General features: G+C 36.2%; 1 protein-coding gene across 1 annotated transcript; it reads right to left on the bottom strand.

Moving 5' to 3' along the window:
• Window positions 1–6,108: 6,108 nt before the first annotated feature.
• On the bottom strand, window positions 6,109–7,008 carry LOC139854577 (uncharacterized). The gene has a single exon (XM_071843876.1). It carries the CDS (start codon window positions 7,006–7,008, stop codon window positions 6,109–6,111), a length of 900 nt encoding a protein of 299 aa, XP_071699977.1.
• Window positions 7,009–10,659: the final 3,651 nt, after the last annotated feature.

Below are 10,659 nucleotides of genomic sequence, written 5' to 3'. Positions count from 1 at the left end.
TTTTTTTTTACTTTTTATTGAGCAGATAAGAACACGGAGTGATAGTATTGTAAGAGAGAGAAAGAAAGAGCGTTTAAAAAGAAAGATCCTTATTTAATTGGGGAGTTATTAAATAAATTCACAAAACTCAAAAAATTGGCACTCAAGTTTGATTCTTTACACAATTGACAACTAATCTAAAATATTTAACATTTAACAATAATACAATTGCCACAAACTTTGTAATCCAAGAATTAAATTTAATATTTCTAACTTGAAATATAGGGTGTGAGCACTTTGGTGGTAGTTGAGTTGAAAATAAAATGACAACTTTTAAGTCCTATCGTTTTTATTTTATTTTTTGAACTGCTAAAATGTTATGAAAACAAGCATAGTGTTGGTACTATTTTCCGTATAGCGGGTGTAAGGTATAAGTACAGAACAATAACAGCCTAGCGTTGAGCGATTGGATGCCGATTGATGTTTGCCCTTGGGAAATAATCCCTGCAGACCCGGAACACGGATGAGAGATCTGTGGGGTGGCCTCAATCAATATTTGGATCAATCTGAAATTGATCCATCTAGCGTTCTTTTGCTAAGCGGTTAATGTTTTAGAGTGAGAAAAACTGTGTGAGAGAGAAAGTGTACTTCTCTCTGACTGAAGTTCAGATTAGATGTGAAATGTGGTGACCCAGGGGGTCTATTTATAGGCGTAGAATGTCTGAAATTCTCTGAAAACGCGTGTCAAACACTGATTAATTCTGTTATGCGAAATATCCGGAACCGACTTTGGCGTGACTGGCGTGGCTGACGTGGCTGCGTGCCGCTCACGCGCCTAGTAAAAGGGCTTAAGCATAGAAGCTGCCTGCAGGGCTTATGCATGACGTTGGGCGACCTGCTAAACGTTAGACGGCAAATGCTTAAATCCGTCAAATATTGTTATCTTTTATGCATTTTGATCCATTCTTCTATATAAAAATGATGTTTTATGCGTGTATCCCCTAGGATACACTATTAAGTTCCCCCAGTTTAATGCCTTTATTTTTGCAAAAAATAAAGTCATTAAACTATAAAAAATAAAATATGCCTTTTTTCTCGAAGACATAAAATTGCTGTAGCCGTCTGTTTCTCTGCCCTGACGTCATACTTCCATTTATGATTTCGCCCCCAAAACTCTTATTATATTATTTTGACTTATTTGTTAAAATTCAAAATCCACGTGTTTTAATTCTGTTCTTTCATCGTTCACCAATCTGACTATAAATAATCCGTCCCCATTTCGATTTTCCTTTTCTGAAACTGATCGATTTCTTTGAAGAACATCTACAATTGCATTCGAAGGTTGATAGCAATCAATTTCGCAAGGTTAGTTCTCAATTTGCCTTCTCCTCTGTTTCTATTGCTTTGTCTTTGTTGCTTCCATGACCGAATCCAGCAGCACGTCTTCACAGAAAGATGCGCGTGACGTAAATATAATTCCTTCTAGCATAACAGAAGCAGAGATAGATAAATTATGTATATACCATAGGAATTTTAGGCTCTTAAACCCAATGATTCCATCATCGAGCGCTAGAGCCAATAAACCACCCAAAAAGATGATTACTCTGTACAAACTTCAATTCACTGTAGGAAACCTCCGTATTCCTCCTTCCGTGTTTCTACAAGAAATTCTTGTCCACTATGGGATAGGGCTAAGCCAAATTCATCCTCTTGGTCTCCAAAAAATTATTCTTTTTGGAATGTATTGTAATTCTGTTAATAGGGAACCTAGTGTAAATATTTTTCACGAACTATTTAGGACTCGATTAGTGAGTCAATGCTGGTACACTTTTGATTGTAAACCATTGAAGGCATTCACTGGTGATAAGGAAACATCATTAAAGAACTGGAAAGAGCCCTATTTCTATGTTAGTGAGAGGATTCAAGATGCTTGGTCAAATGTTCGCAAGTGGAGGAAGACAAAGATTGGGGTTAATAAATTCATTGATCTATCAGATGATGAAAAGACAACCATAGAAGCTTAGAAGACATTGAAACTTCCACAAAGATCCTACACTGAATATGAAGCCATTTTAGTCCTCTGCAACATGAGTGACAATTGGCGTGCTGGACATATGTCAGTGTTGCACTAGAAAGGCCATGGTAGGCACCTCTATGAATATGCTATGCTTAAATTATGTTAACATGAATCACATATATTCCTATATGCTTTTTCTGTTTGTGTGTGTGTTCATCTAATGCAGAAGAAGAAATGAAGGTTTACAGAACTTTCCAGAAGGCTAACTTGGACAAGGCTATTGTTTCTGAACGGCCAAAGACACCTGCAGAGCTTGAGGCAGAGAAGGCTAGGGAAACAGAGGTAGAGCAATTGCTAGAAAGCCCTGAACAGAATGCGGAGGTCGGGGTGCCAATGTTGCACAACCTTCCCCTGAAGTTGAAATTATTGAAACTAACCCTCAACCGCTTAGCTCAAAGAAATCTGCCCAGCGATCTAAGCGTGCAGGCAAGCGCCCAATGACTGAAGCTGCTGACAAACCAAAGAAAAGAAGTATGTTTCATACTTATGCAAATTTAATAATGTTCATGATATGTTATGATGCTCATTTATTTCTTCATTTCGTAGGAATGATTCTGCAGGATGAAGAAGATGATGAAACCACTGTTGGTGGTGATGGTGGTGAAAATAATAAAGCTGTTGATGTTGAGGATGATGATGATGATGATGATGATGAAACCGATGATGATGATACCCACGAGGATGACACCTTTGAGACACCACCCTTCACTACTCCACTAATTTCCAAAGGAAATGGTACAACACAATCTTCGTCCTCTTCCCAACCGTCGTTCCGTTGTGCCGCTGGCCAGCTTGAGAAGCTTTCTTGAGGACCCAATCAACAAATCTGATTGTTTTGTTGAGTTTCTAAAGGTAACATGTGTGCTTTAAAAGTTGAAATCATCTTGTATTACTTTAGTGAATAATAATATACTCATTATATTTGATGCAGGCAAACGCGATTGCTGATTTGTCTTCTTCCTTATCCACCATGACACAAAACAAAGCTGTCAATCCACTGCTGCAACTATGATACTACTCTCTCAGCATGTGATGCATAGTCTCAAGATGCAGGAGGCCTAAGAGGCCATCGCTGCTAATGTTGTTCACACCTCAACCAAATTGAAAAAACTAGAAGTTGAAATGAAATAGTTGCATCAAAAATTGAGGACGGCAACAGATCCTGCAAAGAAAAAAGATGAGACCATGAGGCTGGTGGAGAGCAAATGTGTTGACGAAAGGGTTGAGAAAGAGAAGTTGATGAAGGAGAAAGATACTCTGTTGAAGGAGAATGAGGAGCTGAAGAAGATGGTAGAAGAGGAGAAACGTATAGCTGAGGAGAATATTGATGTTGCTACTTCTCAAAAGAACTTCATAGATTTGACGGCTGGCATTCCTGCCCTTGTGCAGAGGATATTAAATTCTGATTTTGTTGGCCAGACCTTCCATAAATATCTTGAAGCTTCTACTGAGAAAGATATATCTGATGTAGTTGAAGAAATTATGAATGCCCTTCCTGAAAAACACGACCCTCTACCAGTTGTGATTTCAAAACGCATCAAGCCTGATGGTGCAACCAAACTGCAGGCTACTATAGATTAAGTGTATGTCCTGAAGAGCATTTCCTTAGAGGAAGTATGTGGAAAAGAATATGTGTCTGTGAAAGACATTTTAGATGTACCAATCTGAAGGAACTTGATTCTTAAACTTTTGGAAACGTCTGTAATAAACATTTTAGAAATGCTAGCGATGCTTTAATCATATGTATATATTATTGATGCGTAATTATGACTTTAAAAACGCAATTTAAAACAAGCTTTCTTCACCCAATCAGATCTGAACACAAACCCCCAATTTGTAACAGTAACAGCCCCAAAACAGAGTATAAAACTCTGAAATAAGAACACAAGGATAGGGAATCTAAACCCTTAATTGATAAAGATACCACCACAATTAGAGATCTAGAAACACTCTAAATCGTCAACTACAGCTGATAAAGATTCCACCACAACTATAATATCATATATGAAGATTTAGATTTCACCACAATGTTTGATAAAGTAACACCACAAATACTGATAAAGAAACTCTTAGCCACCGGAATCAAAGATTCGTAAAGACACAGAGATTTTGTAAATAGATAAGCTCTATTAAACTTTCATTCATTCATCAACTGAGTTTTACAATTACAAGAGCTCTCTATTTATAGGAGAAGCATAACAGCTATATTCTAGATAAGACAAAGACATAAAAAGGAAATGGAGACAAAAAGGACAAACAATTACAAATTAGCCAATAAGAATTTGACCATGATAAAAACACTGCTATTTGGTAGTGCTCCTCCCATGATAAAAAGCATCCAATGATAGATAAGAATCTTCCTTGGACAGCTAACATTCTTCTAGAACAGCCACACACGTGTTAAGCACATGACCTGACCGGTTTATTGAAAAGCATAAGTAAACTTTGAATCGTATCAGCAAGTTGGCCCCTTAGAAAGAAAACAGCATCGCATGCTGGTTGTACTAGAGTTCATCTTGCTGGTTGTGCTGAAGTTCGTCTTACTGGTTGAACTAGCTTTATCGGCTGAGTAAAACTTTACTAGTTGAACTAAGAACATTCACTGGTTGAACTAAAGTGCATTTGCTGGTCCGGCTAGCTGGTTCTTCTTTGTTGCTGGCTTGTCTTAAACTATCAAAAACTTTATTCATGAAAACATAACTACTTCAGTTTAAGGACTGAAGTAGGGTAACCCCTGAGCTTGTTGAACCAGCTCCAAAAACACTTAAATGATATGAAAGAGATGACAACACAACCATTGCTTGACTTGACTCGGGTGTAACATCTTTTGAGCTTGTGCTGGTTGTGTTGCTGGTTACATTGCCCAGCTCACCCGCATCAATTATTTAATATGTGATGGTTGATATAACTTTACCATGCTTTAGTATGCTTAACAGATATCTTAATATGCTTAATCATGCATGCCTGATAATAATAAAAAACACTTGTATGTCATATGTCATATTATATATAAAACATGTTTGCCTTAACTGTTTTGCTCATGACCTATGTATTAAAAATTTATCCGCTATCCGCCCTACGTTAGAGATTGTGCTTGACGTAACTCATGATATTTTTACTGAAGCCATAATTATGAAGACAGATGATATAACATATATGTAGTGATGGCTGCATTATGTTTACTGTGTACCAGTCTTTGTTAATAAAACTTATTTACCTTTACTGTTTTTCGCTTGGGGATGTGTTAAAATGTCATCCCCTCTCCGTGTTGCTTTAGAAGGTTTGCTTGTTATAATATATTGCTAAAGTCAAACTTTTGGAATAAATAATGAATCTTGCCAACCATAATGTTTTCATGTTAATCAAGAGTCATAAAAATGATAAACTTATGAAATTTATAAAATATGTTTTAAAAGAATTGTTAGTATTCCGTTTAGCGTGTTGCGCTTAAGCGTTGTGCAGCTTTAAAGAATACACTAGTATTTTTATGTGAACTTTTCTGTTTTTCGTATAAATGGATTTATGCAGTTGAAATAAACCATTGTGTATGTCATGACATTCAAGAGATATTGTATTTTTGCCTCGGTGCTCTCTAGTGAAGTAAACACTTACACTAGCTGATCCCTTTTGTCTATAATGTTGACATAAAAGCCTCTACCATCAGGGGCATAAAAATGCCTTGCCTTTTATGGGTAGGTATAAATGCAATGTTCTGCATTCGTAACGCGTAACGCTTTGTCTGTAGGAAAAAAGGGGAAATATCATTGATACTAAACTGCTGCACTTACAATATTTTTTGTGTAACATCTTCGTATGGATAGGGTGATCAAGCCTATCCAGAAAACTACAAAAATTGTATTGTGCTTATTTAAAATGACAAAAAGGAACATGCTTAACAATCTGTACTGCACTATTTATGTAAACAATATGTTCTCCGTGCAGCGCCCTGTGCCATGTTTCTAAGGCTCCCACACTTTAGGCGGTTTGAAGTATCCGTTCACATCATTCCTATTGAACAACTGCCTTAATGGTCCACTGCTAAACATATTCTGCTATTCGTCATAAACAACTGACCTTTTTTTTGCCGGTCCCACATACGCAGAGTGTACTACAGCTACGCCATGTAGAGTTGGGAATCGTAACTCTGCATGTGGTGTTGAAGAAATTGCCCCAAATTTTCGAAGTATTCTTCTTCCAAATAGAGCATTGAACCTTGATCTTCCATCAAGTACTGTGAAGTCCACAATTTCTGTACAAACCAGAGAGTGTGTTCCCAGCATCACACCCAATTTGATCTTGCCCACTGCTCTCATTGATGCTCCTGTGATGCCAGCAATCTTCAAATTTATGTAGCGTAGTCTGTCCTTCACGCTGAACGGATAATATCTGAAGCAATCCAAATACAAGATATCTGCTTCACTACCAGTATCAGTATAGATTCTGGTTATGCATTTGTTTGCAATTACAGCTGAAATAACAACAGGCACTTCTGACAGTCGCCAATTTGGAATAGTGTGAAACACAATGGGAGCATACATCCACTCCTCCGCCCTGCGCTCTCCACGTTCCTCATACTCTTCATCATCATTCCAGATAACCTTAATGTGCCGCTCAGGAATTGGATCCCTTTCTTCCTTCCTTTCCTCCCTTCTGTTCCAGTCATTCCATCCACCGTGACACACCTTACCTTGCCAAGAGAAACGTTTGTTTGGATCGTTCCTTCTGTATTGCTTTCCTGGTAGCAAGTGATTTAACTCACCAGCCTTGATCTTGGCAATGATTTCCCTCATCAATGACTTGCAATTGTCAGTATCATGCCCGTATGCCTCGTGGAAATCACACCACCTGTCACTCTTTGGTCCATCCCGTTCTTCCATTGGCGCTGGAAGATAAAAAGTCTCTTTGATTGGCTTCGTGAACAAAATTTTCTTTGGGGTTTTTGTTAAAGCCATGATAAGTGGGTGTCTTTCCAATGGTTTTCGATGATAGTAATTGTCATTCGGGTGATTATTGTCCCGTCAACCATGATGTTGTTTCTGATAACTATTGTCATACCCACGCTGCCTCTGATAATTGTCATTTGTGTTCCGTGCTCCGTTCTGCTGTCTAAAATTTCTTTGATAGTTATCAACTCTCGGGTATTCCATTTCTCCAGCCCATAAATGCTTTTGTACAACAACCAATGCTTGGTGCAATGTTTTTGGAACATCATACCGCAATGCGTGAATAAAACTTGCAAAGCAACGTTGATCAAGACAGAAAATAAAACCAGATACGAGCTGAGATTCTGGTATATCGGGTATCTTCTGACACTCAATAGTGCAACGCTTCATGAAATTGCTTAAGGATTCATTCTGATGCATAGTAATCTCATGTGCATCTAAATGAGACAATGTACAGCTCCTCAAACTTTGATATTGCATGACGAATTTGGCTCGAAAATCAAGAAAACTAGTAATGCTTCTGGCCGAAAGGCTGGCAAACCACTCTCGTGCCATTTTTTGCAACACCATAGGAAACATATGACATGCAACCTCTTCTTTCCAATGTTGCAGTCTCATAACGCCCTCAAACATAGTAAGAAAATCTTCTGGATCAGTTGTTCCATCATAAACTCCGATAGATGGAATTCCCAGATTCCTTGGTAATGGATATTCTGTAATTCTAGTGATAAAGCATTGAGTTGATTCTGCCATTGCTGGAGGTTTAACAGCTTCATCTCCGGTAATTAAAGCAAACAAGTTATCTACAGCCGTTGCACGGATGGCGGGCTGTGCTATCTTTTGCTTATACTTCGATGGCGCCTTTTTGGTTAAAATTCCATCTAACAACATTCCTGCCATCTCCTCAGACATAAATGGCTGCTCTTCCTCTACTCCATAGTCCCACTCATTTTCCACAAAACTTTCATTATTGCGTTCATGCTCAACATCATCCACCAAAGTATTCAATTGATTGAATAATTTGAACAATTTTTTCTTGGAAATTGACTTTCCTTTACCCATATGCTTAACGTTCACATCAGATGTTCTCTTAAAAGAAATATTATGCATTCCCTACCTAGCTTTCCAAATTCCTCCACTAGAGTTCTCCAACAACGGCTTCTTCAATCGTGATACAGTATCACTCACATGTTCTTCCACTGCACCAGTATTTAATTGATCTCCTTCTTCAATTGAAGTTTCTTCCAAAGTTAATTGATCCACAGGTATATTCTCAATGAGATTCTCTATGACTGGTTCGAGCGTTGCTCGTGTTGAAGTCATGTCAATTACTTTCGCGTTCTTGGTATTCTTGTTGGTCTTTGAAGCAGATGGCGACATATGTTGGTACTATTTTACGTATAGCGAGTGTAAGGTACCAGTACAGAATAATAACAGCCTAGTGTTGAGTGATTGGATGCTGATTGATGTTTGCCTTGAGAAGTAATCCCTTCAGACCCGGAACACGTGTAACAACCCCAAATCAGTTTACCAAAAACGGAGCACATTTTTTTATTAAGTTAGGTCCCATTAATACTTAACATTTCCAACTCTGTTTTAATCAAAAACATAATATCATAGCGACACGTTTAACAATTTATAACAACCCGTGGTATACAAATAAAACATTACAAAAGCATTTGTAATAATGACCCAAACACACAAAGTACGGGTTAATACTCAATAACCCAACCCGATACCAAGAGCATAATCCCGAGGACTACCAAATCCCCAATCCGCGTTCAAATCTTCGAAAGCTACCCCATCGAGCCCAAGCGATCCTACACATCTAGTCTAATGACTAGTTAGCCTTACAATCACAATACCTGTAAAAAGGTAAACAACGAGAGTGTAGTGACCCGAACTTTTCCATGTTTATATATATTAAATGAAATTGGTATATTTACATGATTAAATGTTTTTAACATGTTAAGCAATCAAACTTGTTAAGACTTGATTATTTGAAATGTGCTTCATATAGACAATTGACCACCCAAGTTGACCGGCAATTCACGAACGTTAAAAATTTGCTAAAACTACATGATGATGATGATATATATATATATATATATATATATATATATATATATATATATATATCCATATATATATATATGTGGATATATATATATATATATATATATATATATATATATATATATCATCATGTAGTTTTAGCAAATTTTTAACGTTCGTGAATCGCCGGTCAACTTGGGTGGTCAATTGTCTATATGAAGCACATTTCAAATAATCAAGTCTTAACAAGTTTGATTGCTTAACATGTTAAAAACATTTAATCATGTAAATATACCAATTTCATTTAATATATATAAACATGGAAAAGTTTGGGTCACTACACTCTCGTTGTTTACCTTTTTACAGATGGTTAACATGAGACTATGATAAGTAAGTATCTCACTAAATATATTAACAATGAGTGATATACATAAAAATGAGTTTATTGAATTAAGAAACTCGAAACGATATATATAACGATTATCGTTATAACAACGTCTTACTAAATACATATGAATCATATTAAGATATTGATACACTAAGTTTAACATGATAAAATGATAATTAAGTATATCATTAAGCGTGTTAACAATGAACTACATATGTAAAACAAGACTACTAACTTAAGAATTTCGAAACGAGGCATATATGTAACGATTATCGTTGTAACAACATTTAACTGTATATATATCATACTAAGATATATTAATATATCATAATATCATGATAATGTAATAATTTAATATCTTTTTAGATATAATAAACAATGGGTTAACAACATTTAACAAGATCGTTAACCTAAAGGTTTCAAAACAACATTTACATGTAACGACTAACGATGACTTAACGGCTCAGTTAAAATGTATATACATGTAGTGTTTTAAAATGTATTCATACACTTTTGGAAGACTTCAAGACACTTATCAAAATACTTCTACTTAACAAAAATGCTTACAATTACATCCTCATTCAGTTTCATCAACAATTCTACTCGTATGCACCCGTATTGGTACTCGTACAATACACAGCTTTTAGATGTATGTACTATTAGTATATACACTCCAATGATCAGCTCTTAGAAACCCATGTGAGTCACCTAACACATGTGGGAACCATCATTTGGAAACTAGCATGAAATATCTCATAAAATTACAAAAATATTAGTAATCATTCATGACTTATTTACATGTAAACAAAATTACACATCCTTTATATCTAATCCATATACCAACGACCAAAAACACCTACAAACACTTTCATTCTTCAATTTTCTTCATCTAAGTTATCTCTCTCAAGTTCTATCTTCAAGTTCTAAGTGTTCTTCATAAATTTTACAAGTTCTAGTTTCATAAAATCAAGAATACTTCCAAGTTTACTAGCTCACTTCCAATCTTGTAAAGTGATCATCCAACCTCAAGAAATCCTTGTTGTTTACAGTAAGATATCATTCTAAATCAAGGTAATACTCATATACAAACTTTGATTCAATTCCTATAACTATAACTATCTTAATTCGAGTGATAATCTTACTTGAACTTGTTTTCGTGTCATGATTCTGCTTCAAGAACTTTCAAGCCATTCAAGCTCCTTTGAAGCTAGATCATT

Source organism: Rutidosis leptorrhynchoides, chromosome 6, assembly GCF_046630445.1.
Source record: "Rutidosis leptorrhynchoides isolate AG116_Rl617_1_P2 chromosome 6, CSIRO_AGI_Rlap_v1, whole genome shotgun sequence".
Classification (NCBI taxonomy): domain Eukaryota; kingdom Viridiplantae; phylum Streptophyta; class Magnoliopsida; order Asterales; family Asteraceae; genus Rutidosis; species Rutidosis leptorrhynchoides.
The sequence above is the reverse complement of the archived record's forward strand: the minus strand, read 5'-3'. Positions and strand labels throughout refer to the sequence as shown.

Coding starts and splice junctions, on each gene's coding strand:
- LOC139854577 (XM_071843876.1), bottom strand. CDS start 7,008: ATGGCTTTAACAAAAACCCCAAAGAAAATTTTGTTCACGAAGCCAATC.